The sequence below is a fragment of the Glycine soja genome, chromosome 18, assembly GCF_004193775.1.
Source record: "Glycine soja cultivar W05 chromosome 18, ASM419377v2, whole genome shotgun sequence".
NCBI lineage: Eukaryota > Viridiplantae > Streptophyta > Magnoliopsida > Fabales > Fabaceae > Glycine > Glycine soja.
This window is the reverse complement of record NC_041019.1, coordinates 47167245-47185139: the sequence shown is the minus strand read 5'-3', so window position 1 is coordinate 47185139 and position 17895 is coordinate 47167245. Positions and strand designations below refer to the sequence as shown.

At 31.7% G+C, this 17895-nt stretch overlaps 1 protein-coding gene across 1 annotated transcript; it reads left to right on the top strand.

Annotated features, from left to right (window-relative positions):
- Positions 1-994: 994 nt before the first annotated feature.
- Positions 995-1507, top strand: LOC114397337 (sulfated surface glycoprotein 185-like). The gene has a single exon (XM_028359404.1). The coding sequence runs from the start codon at positions 995-997 to the stop codon at positions 1505-1507; it is 513 nt and encodes a 170-aa protein (XP_028215205.1).
- Positions 1508-17895: the final 16388 nt, after the last annotated feature.

The window sequence follows — 17895 nt, the reverse complement described above, 5'->3', positions numbered from 1 at the left end:
TAGGAGATCGCAGGTATTTTTTTACAAGAGACAATCCTATACTTGAGATGGACAGTGAAATTTCTTCTCTTAATATTTAATGCAAATGTCTACTCAGAATTGGAGTTTAAGTTAATCTACACACTTGATAGTATTAATTTAAACTTATGAGAAAATTAGTTGTTCACTTAATATTATAGTCTTCTCGATTTATTCAAAGGGACTGGTCAAGAGATGTAAGATAGACCATCACATCTCACAAGTTTGAATCATCATTCATCTTAAAATGAGGCTTAATTATTGTAACATTTAAATTTGGAAACTATTCTTATTTTGAAGTGTCATGTCATCACCTTATTTTAAAATTTTGATGACTCTTCATTGTTAAATAGTAGTCATTTTGACTAATAGATTGAAGTTTTGTAAGAAATAGAATACTGATAATCATACAGTAGATAATGCGGAAAAAAAAATGAATTGACTTTAATACATTATTCCCAACAATTAAATTTTTGCCTATACATAATCAAACGATCTATGTGTTCAAAGGCGTCAAATAGTTACTTGGAAATCTTTTCAACAAAAGGGTGCATTTTTTTTTTGATAAAATTAAAAAAATCATTATTAATAAGTTTCTAAATTTAGACTTTTAAGTAAGATAAAACACGTATCTGTTAGGGAACAAAAGATAACAGCAGGGGCAGGGGTCAAAATAGCAAACCAGGGATACAAGAGGAAGCAAAGCCCAAAAGAAAGGAAGAATGGTGAGATCGTTCAGCAAAGGAAGGCACCAGGCACTATGAGACAAATTCTGTTATTGCAGATCATTCCAGAAGCTTTTATGTTATTAGGAAGCCTATATATATATGTAAATAACAAGCAAGGAAATCAATGAGAAATATACAAATTACCTCTTCTTCCCTGTGTATTCTTCTTCTCCTTAGGAGGTTGCTGGTGCCTCGAAGTTTAGGGAGTGCTAACATTGGTGCTCTTGTTACTTCTTCTTCTTCCTTCAATGGTGGAATCCACGAGATCCACAGTTACTTCGGATCAGCTGGAGGATGCTCTTACCAAGCTCACCACTCACAAAATTTATCTCACTCACACTATTCAACAACTCATGCACAAAATCGATGCTCTCATTCATCATCTGCCGCAACCCGCACCACCTAGCCACTTCCCTTCTTCTTCTGCCATCACCGCCTCCCATGGCTACCTCTCCCTTTACTCCGACCATGCTAGACCACAGCACCCACCAGTCCACCTCTTTCCGCCACCTTCCTCTTCCACTACCACCCCATCTTCTTCCTTTGCAAAGGCACTCCTTGCACACACACCCATGCCGACTCCACCGCTCATGTTGACTCCGCCGCTCATTCCGACTCCGACTCCGCCGCCCACGCCACCTCCACCTCCACTCCCCGCACTAAGGCAGCAACATCCCACACCGGTGTCGGCCCCTCCTACCATTGTTGTCATCCCCCTCCTTGTTAACAGCAAGCCCCACGCGCCCTCCGACTGCCGTTAGGCAACTCTTTTCCAAATCTGCAAGGAGTACCCCAGTCATCGCATCCTTTCCTTGGATCTCTGTTCATTTTCCCTCGTCACAATCGCCGCCAAGGTCGGGGGCACGGAGCTCGACCACTCCTTCATCTTCACCTTTTACGCTACTATTGACGCCGTAAAATGGCTATACTTCCGCAACACTAACCACCTTTCACTCATTCCTTCACCCATTTTAATTTGGGATCCCGGTTTGAATTTTGGAGCCATGGTTGTAGCCCCAACACCTTGAGGACAAGGTGTTTTTGATGGGGCAGGGAGTGTTAGGGAACAAAAGATAACAACAGGGGCAGGGGTCAAAATAGCAAACCAGGGGTACAGGAGGAAGCAAAGCCCAAAAGAAAGGAAGAATGGTGAGATCGTTCAGCAAAGGAAGGCACCAGGCACTATGAGACAAATTTTGTTATTGCAAATCATTCCAGAAGCTTTTCTGTTATTAGGAAGCCTATATATATGTAAATAACAAGCAAGGAAATCAATGAGAAATATACAAATTACCTCATCTTCCCTGTGTCTTCTTCTTCTCCTTAGGAGGTTGCTGGTGCCTCGAAGCCAGTAGTTTAGGGAGTGCTAACAATATCTAAGATTTTTATCCTTAAATATAAAAGGCTTTCACGTGAGAAAACTTAGGAAAATAGGATTTGATCTAGGTGATATTGAATCATGTTATGTAAAAACAAATTCCACCAAAACAAACGAAGAAATTTAATGTCAAACACCTTTCCCGTTTCAGTTAACAACTCAGAAAAATAGCATTCAGCATTCCTAAACACCAAAACTGATTCAAATCTACAATAATACGATTACTTGCAAACTAATAAACTAACAAAATGCCATCTTCAATAACACTTCTAAACATTGAAACAACGCTACTAAAAAATATACTTTTAATATCATCAGGTTAATATCAGTTTTTTATAAAACCAATGTTAACAAAAATATGATGGCATAATCATAAATAACGTAAGTTTATCAACGATTTTTCAAAAACGTGATGTTAACGAAAGTTCGTTAACAACAATTTTTTTGTAAAACTGCATTGCCTTGTATTGTTCTATTTATAATCTTTTTTCATGCTCACTCTCACTCTCACTCTCATTCTCTCTGTCCGCAGCGCTTCAGTCTCACTCTCACTCTCTCTATTTTCGACTTCACTCTCACTCTCACCGTCACTCTCTGCGACAGCCGTTCAACTCCACAGCCTCAAATCCTCAACTCTGCAGCTGAGACTAAGGCACGAAAGGTTAGCCTGTCTACTTTGTTCTCCTTCTCGTTTTCCACGTTTCATTTTCTATGTCTTCGTCCGCCTGAACACATTCTCACTGTTAGGTCATCCAGTTCCATTAGGTCCAAATAGTATTCTTGAGGAGACACCAGAATTGGCTTATTTTCCTTTACGTAAAGAACCTGATGGTAGCATTTGGGGGATGGATGATGTGGCTAGTTAAAGCACCACGGACTTTACAGTGATGCTTAACCAGTTGTGTCATGTATGTACTTATTGTGGAGTAGTAGTAATACTGATTTGATTTGTTGAGTACATGGGCAATTTATTGGCTTGCTGCTACAAAATTTTCCATGCAGTGCGGCCCACATTATTATGGTCCTGATTTGGACTTCTAAGCTCACAAGGCTATAGGAAATTAATTTGAGAGTTAGAATGTTAAGTGCTTCTTTGAGAAATTACTAAGTAGTTCCAGATGATTGTAATTTTTATTTGATATGTAATTGGGTATTATTATCTTTTAGAAATTGAAATTTGAATAGATGCTATGTAAAAATCAATTGAAACTATAGACAAGTAGTGATCCTATGTTATCTAATCATTTCTCTTTTAGTTTTATGTCATTTTGACCATATGAGTAATGCTAGAAATGAAGAAGAATTCTCTCAATTGGAATTTAACATGAGAGGTTAAATTAAATTCATTTTATCCTAGTGTGTTTGGTTCTGTGTTGTGGTGAAAAATATCTCTTTTTTTTTTCATTACCAAATATAATCATAATATAATTATTGTTACAGCAATATTATGAGTATAAAGGATTTGATGGAGTGTTGTAGAGGAGTGTGGTATTGACTAATATTTGGGTGTTGTTGATTTAGAAGTGTGAGCGAGGTGACCTACAAACTCCTAATTCATGAATTGAATTGGCTAAACGTATCTCTTTTGTGTTATGAGGGTGGCTGTGAGAACATGTGGGATTTGTTATCGATACATTCATCACACATGTGGGCTTTAAAAACTATAGAAACATGAATTGATTAATTGTTACTTGTTTTTCAGTTTTAAGATTGATCTAGCTAAGTAGTACTATTGATTAACATTAAGTGAATATGCAATATCGACCCTCTGATATATTAATATGCATCCTAAGTCATGTTATGTTTCAATTTTTTTGTGTTATTGTTAAGAGTATGATAGGACAGTGTGTTAGTATACTAAGTTGGCAGCAGGTGTTATCTGTTAGCAATTACTTTCTTTTATGATGCATACTTAGGTTAGCTTCCTGATACTATGCTAGCAATTGCTTACATGTATCGGTTGAACACAATTGAATAATTGATTCAAATTAACTCTATTGAAAGATTCATTATAATTTTTCGCAAGTTGTCAAACAATTTATTTTCTATACATCATATATTGTATTCGTGTTTTCTTATCGAGCATTCTGAAATCATTGATTAAATAATAAAAAATAAAATATACTTCCTTATACTTGCTGCAATAAATTCAAATCTTTAATTTAATTCTCTCACTTAGCATACACAAATGGTGGAGACATCTAATCTCCAATGTTCAATGAATTCGTAGGCACTTTTTATTTTTCTATTTGTATCGTGATCATGACATTCGTTGTTGAACATTACGGTAACCATCATTACAGATATGAATTTTTTTCATAAACTTTTGATGTTTTTTTTTGTTACAAATGCTTTTATAACTTGTTGAATGTGATTAATACTATTGTTTCATATACAAGTTATGTTCATCATGAGTAAACCTTAGATTTCCGTTTAAGATTCAATACAATGATTCTTGTGGACAATTTGCATTAGTCATTGTTTTGAATCTTGAATTGTCCGTTTGGACAGTTTGGGAAAAGTCATTTATTTATAGTAGATTCATACGTAAAGGTTAACTTTCATTTCTTAAATTTGATGAAATTTTGGTAAGTGCATTTCACTTTGTTTTCTGGGTGCATACTTGATTGTGGTAGAATTCATCTCACTGCTTTCATGTGATGTACTTGGAGATAAACGCGAAATGCGGCTGAAATTTCATCAAATCTAAGAAAATAAAGTTAACATTTACGTATAAGTCTACTATAAATAAATGTCTTCCTGAATAGGATAGGGTCACACCCTTAATGAAAAAAGTGAGATTTTCATGCATGGAATCACTAGCTTTGTGAGTATCAATGAGTTATTAATTAGATGGATCAAAGCTGAATGAATGCAACTCGCATTAGCCCTGCGTATGAGGAAGGCGTTGAACAGTTCTTACAATTTGCTTTTGAAAGAAGTCGACCGAATGAGGATGGAAAACAAAATAGAAAATGTCAAGGCCCCCATCTTAAGTCTTAAATGCCTCCCCACAAGCCCCTTTATTAATTTAGAAATGTTAATTATTAGTTTTGTTAATTTTTTGTTAGGAAAAGGGATCAAACCCGTGACCTTTCCTTCCTTTCCTTTTTTCTTAACCGTCCAATCAATCATATATCTCCTCTCCCACAAGTCCTTTATACTGGCATGTAGAAAATCTTCAATACCAAGTTGCTGCTTCTACAACATCAGATGTAGAAGCATGAGCAACATTAGCTAGGTATGCATGTCAATGGGTGAAAATAAATCTCTTCTAATGCTAATTAAAATTTTGACATTCAATCAAATCAAATGAAAAAAATCAAATGTTTGGTGTATCATCCTTGATTTTCAACTTTTCGATGGCTCACACTATGACACTTCATGCGATGACACTTTACTCAACATCCTTTCTGGTCAGAATCCTTTACCGATCAAAACCCTCTGTTGGTAGCCCTTTTCGAGACCTTGAAAATCAACTATGTATACTTTCAGGATCATTGACTAACCACACAAACCAACCTCACTCACACACTTTCCGGGAAACTTCCCAGAAGGTCATTCATCTCATAACTACTCCAAGCCAAGCACGCTTAACTATGGAGTTCTTAAGTCATAGGCTACTGAAAATTAGGTGCATTACAAATGGTATCATAGCATACCTTTGTCCTAGTACGGTCTGGTTCGAGGACAAACCAGGTAGAAGCTGGTGGGCATGTAACACCATGATCGAATCACACCAGTGTCAGAGGAATCTAGAGGCTGTGTAGATATGGGACTGTACAGTTGAGGATAATTTAAAGGAATTAATTGGTACTACTTATACCAACAAGATGCATCTACTTTTCGGTAGCCCATCACTTAAGAACTTCATAGTTAAGCGTGTTTGACTTGGAGTAGTTAAGGGATGGGTAACCTTTTGGGAAGTTGTCCAGAAAGCATGTGAGTGAGAAGAAAGCATGCTGAAAAAGTCTCGTGTTGGTTTATGGCGTCAATCATTGATCCTCAAAGCAAGCAAAGTTGATTTTTAAGGTTTCATAAAAGGCTACCTACGAAGGGTTCTAACCAACAAGAATGTTACGTGAAGTGTCACCACGTTAAGTGTCGTAGTGTGAGAGCCTCTGAGAAGTAAAAAATCAAAGATTTTACATTTAGTGGTATCATAGAAAATTTGAACCTTTTTACTTGTGAGTTATGTATCTTCCATGTTTTCCTATGTGTACTCTATGCAAGTGTTTGCCATTGTTTGAAGTATGCTGAGTGCTTTGGTCATTCGCTATACGATATATCCTTGTTGCGCTATTGTGAAATATTGAGACTAGCCATCTCAATAATTTGTGCGATGTGAATAAGACATTATGGCAAGTGAAAATCGAGGTGCATTCCTTTTTTGTTTGATTTGATGGCCCTTAAGTAGGAACGTTGTTGTGCTTACTATGGATTACTCTTTATTGGTGCTTTATATAAGGAAGTTTCCTTTGATTATCACACATAAGTACCTTTCTTATACATTAGAACATGAAATGCATGTATTTTTTTTCTAGATGAAGAGTGTAGAATAAGTGTATCCCTATGTATGTGTCCTTTTCCCCCAAGTTTTATTTTGGTGATTTTTTTGTATCCCATTTTATTGAAATAATTCCATGGTCGTTGTATTGGTGTTTGATATCCTATCTAGATATGATTTGTTTAGAACAGCCAGGAAGTTGAGTGATTCATATGTGTGGAAGCAAAGCTTTCCAAGTTTATTTTGATGATGCCAAAGACTCAAGTCAAGAATCAAGAGTCAAAACAAGTTTTAAGAATCAAAGAGTCGTTCAATCAAGAATCAAAAGTCAAGTGAAGAGTCAAGATTCAAGTGAAGAATGAAGATTCAAATAAAGATTCAAGAGAAGACTCAAGATATGCAAGAACTTCAAGAAAAGTATCGAGATAAGTATAAAAAGATTTTTTCAAAAGAAAAGATTGAATAGCACAATTTTGTTCAAGAGAATTTTTCAAAGAAAAATCTTTTACCAAGAGTTTTACTCTCTGGTAATCGATTACTAGAAGACAGTAATCGATTACCAGTAGCCAACATTCTTTTCAAATTGATTTACAAAGTAGTAATCGATTACTATGAGCATGTAATCAATTACCAATGTTTTTTAACATTGAGATTTCAAATTTCAAGAGTCACAACTTGTGATAAAACATTTTCAAACTTGTGTAATCGATTACCAGTGTTTCAAAATGTTTTGATTTTTAAATTTAAACATGAAGAGTCACATCTATTAATGTGTAATCGATTACACTATGATGGTAATCGATTACCAGTGACTTATTTTGAAAAAAATAAATTACCAAAAGTCACAATTCTTAAAGTGACTAGTTTCTGAAGATTTTTTAAGAGTCACAATTTTTAAAGTGACTAGTTTTCAAAAAGAGTCACAACTTTTAAAGTGACTAGTTTTAAAGAAATTGCCAAGAGTCACAAACTTTAACTTGAGCCATCAAATGACTATAAATATGTGATCATGGCACGAATTTCAAAGAGATTCTTTTTATTCTAAAACATATTCCTTGCATTAAAAAAGATAGATTCCTTTCATCCAAAAAAGATTTCTTTCATTCATTCAAAGCATTCTTCTAAGAGTTTTTGTTCAATACTTTCTTTATTCAAGAAAAGTTCATTGGCCAAACACTTGTGCTATTCTTCTTCTTCATTCTTTCTCCATCTTGACAAAAGAATTCAAAGAACTAATCTTCTAAGAATTCTTTTGATTCTTTCCTTCTCCATCTTGCCAAAAGAATTCAAAGAACTAACCGTCTGAGAATTTTGTGTAAGAAGCAGGTAACTTCTTGGTTGTAATAGTGAACACAAGGGAGGGTACATCCTTTGTGGTTTGCTTCAAGTAAAGGATACATCTACTTGGTTGTTCAAAGAGAACAAGAGAGGATACATCCCTTGTGGATCTTTTCTTGTAAAGAATTTTACAAGGTTATTGGAAATGTTAAGAACCAGTGGTTGCTTGGGGACTGGATGTAGGCACGAGTTGTGGCCGAACCAGTATAAATCTTGTGTTTGCCTTCTTCTTCCCTACACTTTTTAATTTTCTATTGTGCACTTTTTATTTCCGCTTTACTTTAGTCTAAGTTATTGTTTATATTCTTTACTTTCTCATAACTTAGTAGTAAAGCCTAATTGAATCTAGTAATAATTAAGAAGGATAAATTTTTAATTATTCAAGACACGTTCATAATTAATTCAACCCCTTCTTAATTATTCTGAGGCTACTTGATCCAACAATATGATCGAAGGGTAAGAGGGATAAGGGTTCTCTTTGTTGTAATGAATGCATGAGCACTCATGCATGCATTTATGTATGTGCCGCTTGGTGTGCATGATTTTTTTTTTTTGCTTGCTTTTATGTGCACCTTCGTGCATGTGCGTGTGTTTGAAGGGAATGCGATTCTTCCAAACTTTGGAATGCTTAATTCATGTAATTCCTACGTGTAAATTGTATGTTGCCTTCATATTGGCGATTTAGTAATTTTGAGTTATTGTAATTGGGAATTTATGACGTTATTATATTTCCCTTATTATTATTTATGTTTCATATGCCATTGAGTTGTCAATAGAATATCATACAATTATGAGTTAACTTATTATCTAGCTTGAGAATGGAAGTAAGGATATTGTTATTTTTAGATAAGGGGATGATGACCTTAGACTAAGCTAGGATAGGCCAAGTGAGAGATGTTACCTTAGTCAATTTCTATGTAATAGGAACCCTATGGCAAACCCTCACATATGTCCTTAAGTTGGGGTTGATAAAAAATAAGTAGACATACCAACCTTGTAGCAACCGAGATAGTGTAGAGGTAGTGCCACTTAGAAGAGCAATAATTGATAAAAGTAGATTTCCTACAATTACCTATGTCCTAAGTTGATATTTGAGTTAAGTTAATCACCTTAATCAACAATTATGTTTAAGATATAAACCTAGTGTAAAGAAGGAAATACGTGATGTGTAGGTGCAGTAGGAAAGATCGTTGCAAGTGTCTAGAGTTATGTCCACCGTAGGCATGATAGACTTGCATAGACCGTTAGATGCCTAATGAGTGGGGGAGAACTAGTCGTGATATACATCAACTTAGTTTGAGCCTAACTTTGAAGAATCCTTTATGACCATAAGATTTTGATATTTAAGGAAAATTTTAAAAGAAGATAGATGTTTAGGAAGATCATGTGGTTTGATCATGATTTTTGAGGACAAAAATATTTTATAGGAGGCAGAATTGTAACACCCTATGTTTTGAATACTAGGATTATATCATAAGGAAAACTCTTATTAGGATCATTCTGTTATATTTTCTGTAAATATTTGTTATTATTATTTTATACTATTAGTTTTGTCCGAAGCATGTACTTGTATTGTGATAGTGTATGTGTTCCTATACACGTGTGTATTTTGTGTATATTATTATTGTTGTTGTTGTTGTTGTTGTTGTTGTTGTAATCGTCTTTATTATATTATATTGTATTGTATTTGGTGTTAGAAGAGTATTAGATTAACTTCTTATAATTAAAATACATAAAAGGTTGTCTAAGTCTTGTGTTAGTTTTATGATGACAACCCAGGATAGACCACGTCATATCTTGAGTTATAGTTATCCGTTTGAAATGTTTTCTGCATTGTTGGAAAGCTTGCTGAAAAAGCTACAATTCATTCATACACCTTAGAAATTAAAATCAACTTCTATCTTAGAGAAAATTAGCTCCAAAGTAGGCCACTTGACCATTAAAAAGCACTCTAAGTCCCACATTGGACAAAATAACCTTATGAACCCCATTCTTCCCATATATAGAGAGGAAACCAACAAGCCTTATATTTACCAAAGATCAGTCAATATTTTTATGTTTCCCTTTGAGTTTTCAAACTCGGGGAATTTATCAGCTTGAGATTGTGTTTTAAATCACAACCAAGTCTTTGTCATAGTAAGAGTTGTCATGGAGAATGTGGTGGATGAAGTTATTGCGTCAAAATGTTCTTGGGAGCGGTCTTGATATCATCTTTTTTTTCCTTGCTGACGAATTGTTTCATTTGAGGTTAGGGCGAGTGGGTTCTCTCTTTTTCTTTTGTTGTATGAGTGGTAATGAGTCAAAAGTAGATTGTATGATTGTTAGGGAAGTGATAAGGAATGAAAGATAGCAACAAAAGACATACTCAAGGAGAAAGAACCAAAGGTGCAAGCAGGGGTGAAAATAGAGAAGCCCAAGAGAAAGGTCACGAAACCAGCATACCTCAAGGAAATTGGTTGTGTGCGATTAGTGTAATCTTGCCGAGAATAAGTTATCTGCCATTAGGGGACAAAGATAACAAATTTGTTATTTGTAATATTCCTGCATAGCAAAAGGACAAATTCAGTTATTAGGAAAGTATTATAAATAGCAGTGTAAATAAAGCAAGAGGCATGAATGAGAAATATAGAAGCACTTTCTTCTTTGCTACCTTCTTCTTCTTCTCCCTTGAATTCTGGAGGCCCTGGCACCTCGAAGCCAGTATAGGGGATGCTAACATTGGTGCTCTCGTTCTTTTTTCAATGGCGGAATCCACGAGATCCACAGTTACTTCCAATCGGCTGGAGGATGCTCTTACCAAGCTCACCACTCACCAACTGTATCTCACTCACACTATTCAACAACTCACTGACAAAATCGATGAGCTCATTCATCATTTGCCAAAACCCGCACCACCCAGCCACTCACCTTCTTTTTCTTTTGCCATCCCTGCCTCCCATGGCTGTCTGTCCCTTTACTCTGACCATGCTTGACCACAGCACCCACCAGTCCACCTCTTTCCGCCACCTTCCTCTTCCACTACCACTCCATCTTCTTCCTCTCTGAAGGCACTCCTCGCACACACACCCATGCTGACTCCGCCAATCATGCCGACTCAGCCACCCATGCCACCTCCGTCGACCATACCGACTCCACCTCCACTCCCCGCACTAAGGCAGCAGCATCCCACATCGGTGCCGGCTCCGCGTACCATTGCTGTCATCCCTCTCCTTGTTAACAACAAGCCCCACGCGCCTTCCGACCGCTGCTGGGCCACTCTTTTCCAAATCTGCAAGGAGTACCCTAGCCGCCGCATCCTTCCCTCGGACCTCTGCTTATTTTCCCTCGTCACGATCGCCGCCAAGGTCGGGGACAAGGAGCTCAACCACTCCTTCCTCCTCACCTTTTACGCTACTATCGGCACTACAAAATGGCTCTACTTCCGCAACACTAACCTCCATTCACTCATTCCTTTACCCATTTTAATTTGGGATCCCGGTTCGAATTTTCAAGCCATGGTTGTAGCCCCAGCACCTTGAGGACAAGGTGTTTTTGATGGGGTAGGGAATGTTAGGGAAGTGATAAGGAATGAAAGATAGCAGCAGAAGACATGCTCAAGGAGAAAGAACCAAAGGTGCAAGCAGGGGTGCAAATAGAGAAGCCCAAGAGAAAGGTCACGAAACCAGCATACCTCAAGGAAATTGGTTGTGTGCGATTAGTGTAATCTTGTTGAGAATAAGTTGTCTGCCATTAGGGGACAAAGATAACAAATTTGTTATTTGTAATATTCCTGCATAGCAAAAGGACAAATTCAGTTATTAGGAAAGTATTATAAATAGAAGTGTAAATAAAGCAAGAGGAATGAATGAGAAATATAGAAGCACTTTCTTCTCTGGTACCTTCTTCTTTTTCTCCCTTGAATTCTGGAGGCCCTGGCACCTCGAAGCCAATATAGGGGGTGCTTACAATGATCTTAGGTTTATGATTATAGTAAGTTTATTTTCTTGGATGGGTTGTGAATACCTTGAAACACTTTGTTTTGTTATGATTTGGGTGAATTTAATTGTTGTATGTTTTTTATGTTTTGCCATGTTGATGTTCTTGAAATTGAATTTGATAATTGATATTGGACGCACATGTTGATTTTCTGGTAGAAACTGTTAACTTAGAATACCAAAACGTGTACTTAAATGATAGAATTAGACTTTGTGTTTTTCAAAAGAGTTATATCCCTAGGTCTTATATAGTTAAGTGATTTCACTCAAAAAGGATTTATATAACTCCAGATATTGCAATTTTAGTGAGTAAAGGTTAAGCTGTCAAAATTATGCGGTCAGTTTCTATATTTCCTAATTTTAGGTTTCTAAACGATTGAAAGGGATTTTGAGGTCAGCATAGAAATTTTAGATAAATGTCTTATCTTTCTAACGAGATGAGAACCAACTTAATAGGATTAGTACAACTCTGGACATGATTATTATACTCTATGAAGGTCATAGTAACAAAGGAGGAAAAATGAGTATGTAATATTGATATCATAATGAGTAGTAGTACAATGCATGATGTTTATACTTATGATTTAACAAATGAAGTGATGTGATGATATTGTTGTGTAAACGAGTGAATGTGCTCATGATTGATATTGTGACCGAATGCATGATGCCCACGAGTATATGTGAAAGTAATATGTCATGGTATGCGTATGTGTTGTGAAATATGTTAGGAGAACCTATCCTCATGGATAGAAATCTCCTAGGAAATTCAAAAATAAACCATGTGCATATTGTCTATGAACCATGCATCATGTTGTGCGTATGTGTTTTAAAGTAAATAACTTTTATAAACCTAACTGGGGAGGCCATGAATGAGTTGATGTATGACTCTGACCTTGGGGTTGCAACAATTTGGAATCTCCTTTAAGTTCATGCTGATCACATGTGTTACAATATCCTTGCAAGGCTGAAACACCCTAAAGCGTTACCATCGGTTTCATCTCGGTGAGAGTGAGAGTGTCGGGTTATGTGGCAATTTGTCGACTACGTGGACTCCCAGGTTACATTCATAGTATTTTCCAAAATGGTACCACATGCATACGAGTCTACGAATCTAATTTACATCACATTTCATCTGTGAATTTGTGTATGGAATGTTTGATTTGGATGAGGCATGCTTGTGTTGTGGAATGAAATTATCTATAAATGTATCTTATATCTTTATTTTAAATTTATTGTGAGATGTATCTCACTTTGTATCTGTTTATCTTGTTTTTGTTTTGACTAAATATCACCTTTACTTGGAAGGTTATGATGATGATGCTACATTGAGAGATTTAGGTCTCCACTTTATATCACTATTAACAAGACTTTGAACCCGTGCGTTGCAAGGTTTTTTTTTTTAATCGTGTGTGTGTGTGTCTATATATATCATTTTATGTTTATTTATTTATATAAACAAAAACAACAATTTTTAAATATTTTGTATTATGTTAAACATAATTATATTATTAATGAGAAATTTAATTAACTATATTTTTAATTGAGTTAATTTTATCTTAAAAATTAAGTATATTAAAATTTATTGTAATTTTTGTTCATTCAAATAATAATGGGACCCAATATCTTTTGAAAAATAAATGTACATAAATAAAATTATCTATTTTAAAGATTTTTAGTAGTGAAAAAAATATATAAATATTAAAATTGAAAAATAATGTTAAATATTATATTTTTAATGAGCACATGTTCTCCAATTAATGATATTAATGCAATACCAATATGAAACATAGAAATTAAAGAATAATATATATATATATATATATATATATATATATATATAATGTACAATATTTATTTATTTAAGTGTACATTTATGATAAAAGTTTAAATATTTCTTAAATTTTTTGAAATAGTATGAATTCTATTAAATAGATATAGTCATTAATTATTTTCAAAACTATAATTTAACTTTTTTTAATATATTAGTTTTGTGTAATATTTTTAAAGTTTTGAAGTTTGAATTAATTAACCTCACTATGGCGTAACATCAATTGAATAATCTTGATTTAATAATAATAATAATAATAATAATAATAATAATTATTATTATTATTATTATTATTATTATTATTTATTTTCCCTTAGTTTTAGTTTTATTTTCGTTGCTTACTAATTTTCAAAAAATAGTTATATGTTTCAAACCTTAAATATTATTGTTTACATATTTATTAACTTATCAAAAATGTCGGTCACCAATTATTTGTATTTATTACTAATCTTTAATATGTTGTTAACTATTATATTCTATTTGTATTTATTACTAATCTTCAATTTTCACTTGTCATTTCTCACAAAATGTATTGGATAAATAATTCATGATGTTGATTCAAATGTTTATTCAATCTCACAAAAATAATTCAAAGAAACTCTTAGATTTAAAATCAAAATATAAATATAAATAACACTAAAAATAAAAATTTAAACAAATGTATTTTTATGAATTATGAACATAGATCCACCTTATACTTTATCGATCTAAAATGGCTAAATTCTTAATTTTTACTATGATTAATTACACATTTAAGTATCTTTTTTCATACACAAAAATAAAAATAAAGAATGAAAGAACTGATATTATAATAATGAAACAAAGAAGAAGATAGAAAGCACACCGAAAAGAAATTTGGTGGATATTTACAATCCTTTGAAGTAGAGATCATATAGAAAATGAAACCATCAATTTGATAATGAACGTGAAAATGGTAATACAATTTTAATTATAATCAATGACTATAAATATTATTAATTTTAAAAATAATTTCATTATTAAAAGCTTTAAATAATAGAAAATTTTATAAAGAACCTAGTGACAAAAAGCAAGAAACAAATAATATAATATACTATTTTAATATATAATAATAATAATGTCTAATATTTTATTATATATAATAATAATAATGTCTTAGAAAATTTTAATATATATTATTTTATGGTATATAATATTATAAATATTTTTAGTTATTTTGTGAAATATATACTTTAATGTACCTTACTTTTAATAAAAATAAAATTAAACATGGTCAAATTTTATTTAATTTACTACTAATGTGAAAATTATTATTTAAAATAGTATCAAATTATATAATTAGGATTAATACATTTAAATGACTATGAATAACTTAATTGAAAATTATATTTCACAAATAAGTTAAGTTAGAATTTAGATTTATTTAATTATTTGTTTTACATAAAGTTCAATTTAAAAACTCATTCATGTATATATAAAAATTTTCTATTAATCTTGCTTAATATGATTAAACAGTGTTTTAATACATCTAAATGTTAAATCTTATTGGTATTCATTGTATAACTTCAATGTGGTATTAAAATAATCTAGAATATAATTATTCTTTTTTATCATTGAACAAAGAATTATTTTTGAATACATAATTCAAAATTGAATTATATTGTTAACTTTATCATAGGATAAATTTTGTAACATATATTTTTACATATAGTTATTTTTATATAAAAGTGAAGCGAATAATATTTATTATTTCATTATTAGATTTTTCTTTTTTTAAGAAATTAGCTTATAAAATAAAATTTATTGAAATTCTTATATTTATATTAACTATTAGTCTTCTATCATTAATTTATATTTATCTAATTAGTTATAATTTTAAATAATTAACATTGAATATGACTATTAATAATTTTATTTATATATATATAGATATATATCTAATTTTTATATTTTTTATTTTCACATTATATTATATTATTTTATAATGTTTAATATATATATATATATATATATATATTTAATTTATTATTTTTTCAGAAATATTTTTAAAGTAACTAATTATAAAAATAAATAAATTTGTGCATAGATAGTAATATTAAATTAGTTTAAATTTTTACATTTATTTTATTTAATATGTTTTTTCTTCATATTAATTCAATATGTAAAATTAAATATTACAAATAATTTAACTTATTATTAATGTGAGAATTTATTGATTTTAATAAAATATATGAATGAAAATTGACCAGTGTTACTTTGAATTAATATAATGACACAAATTGTAAAATGTTCTCTTTTATCTATTATAAATAGATATGTCCATATATATATGTGTGTGTGTGTGTGTGTGTGTGTGTGTGTGTGTGTGTGTGTGTGTGTGTGTGTGTGTGTGTGTGTGTGTGTGTGTGTGTGTGTGTGTGTGTGTGTGTGTGTGTGTGTGTGTGTGTGTGTGTGTGTGTGTGTGTGTGTGTGTGTGTGACATAATTTGGAAATACTAAAAGTATTTAAGAAAGAAATATTTATAAAATATGTCTTTAAATAGAAAGTGTGTTTAAGTTTTTATATGTAGAAATTGTGAGATGGAGATGGTTAACATATTGTGGATCCATGAGGGCATCATAAGTGTAATGGATGTGATTTTTGAATTTGAAGATAAAATTAAACATTAGCATTATGTAAAATTGGGAGCTTATAAAATAAGATTTGTATGGATTGCATCAAGAATAAAGTAAAATTGAAATGAATAGAGCACAAACAATTTATTTATGTAATAAAAGAAAAATAATAAATCATGATAAAATTTATAACTCAAATGAATTTTTGTCATTGTTTTTATTAGTTGTTGACTTTTTTTTATGTGGTCCCCTTTAATCGTTCAAGCAAACACTGGGAATGTTTTTACATTGGTATCACCAAATACTTTCTATTGTATCTTGAATGACCTAATTTTCTTTAAAAAATTATAAATATATAATAAATTTTTGTACGGGGAATAGATAAGTATTTTTTTATATATAAATTTGTAACCTCGTCGTTAGATACTTAGATGGTTGGTTTTCATGATTTGCAAATTCATTGGTTTTCATCTTTGATTAGTTTCTAATGGCTTCTTTAACATATGATTTATAATTCCAACAAAAGTATGATCAATTTCATTAATTGTAAATACATTTTTCTTTTATTTTATATATGTGGTGTGCTATATTGATAAACTATATTGGTTGATTATGCATGTATTAATAACATTAAAATTTATTTAAATTTAACAAATTATTTAAATATCCTAAAAAAACTAATGATTTAAATAAATTTAAATATTTCTAGAATATCATATATTAAAATTATCAAGTTAAAATTTGTAATAAATATAAACATTTTATTAATGGAAATTAATTTAGACATTTGTGTCATAATAAAACGTAATAAGTGTATTAGAATTTGTATTGAGGAACTGATATTTCAAAATATTAATAATAAATTGTTATGTTATAATTTGTAACCAGTAACTAATAGTTTTAAATTATGATTAATTAGAAGTTTGTGTTGAGTATTGAGTAACTAGTGTTCTTGAAATTTTGATAATATGTTGCGATATTATTGTTATAACTTTATAATCAATAGCTAATTAATTTGTAATTAATAGGCTTAAATTTTATTAATATGTCAATTATTAGAAAATTAACACAATAAAATTTATTATGAACTATGCTTGAATTCTAAAATTTATTGGGCTAAAAGTTCTTTTAGACTTCTTCAATTTACACATTATTATAAACAATAGCAAGAAACTTATAATTTATAGAACAATTTGAAAAGCAAAGATCACTACATAAACATTTGATTTCACACCAAAAAACCTAGTATATAACTAAGAGAAATAGTATGAAAAAACTCTATTTGACATATACTTGTAAATTATACATTTCACACTCTCATTCTACAAGTAGTGGTCCAAAATTGGGACCATTTACTACGAGGATATAAGCAAGACTTTTAGCATGAAAAAAGGTATTTTTTGTCAACTTATAACCTCTTATTAGTCGATTATGTGCAAATTACAAAGAGGATTCACATAAGCAAATACTGAAAACTTAATGTCAATAATAAAAAAAATCAACCTTTCCACTTTATCATAGGAGAACAAA

Coding starts and splice junctions, on each gene's coding strand:
- LOC114397337 (XM_028359404.1), top strand. CDS start 995: ATGGTGGAATCCACGAGATCCACAGTTACTTCGGATCAGCTGGAGGAT.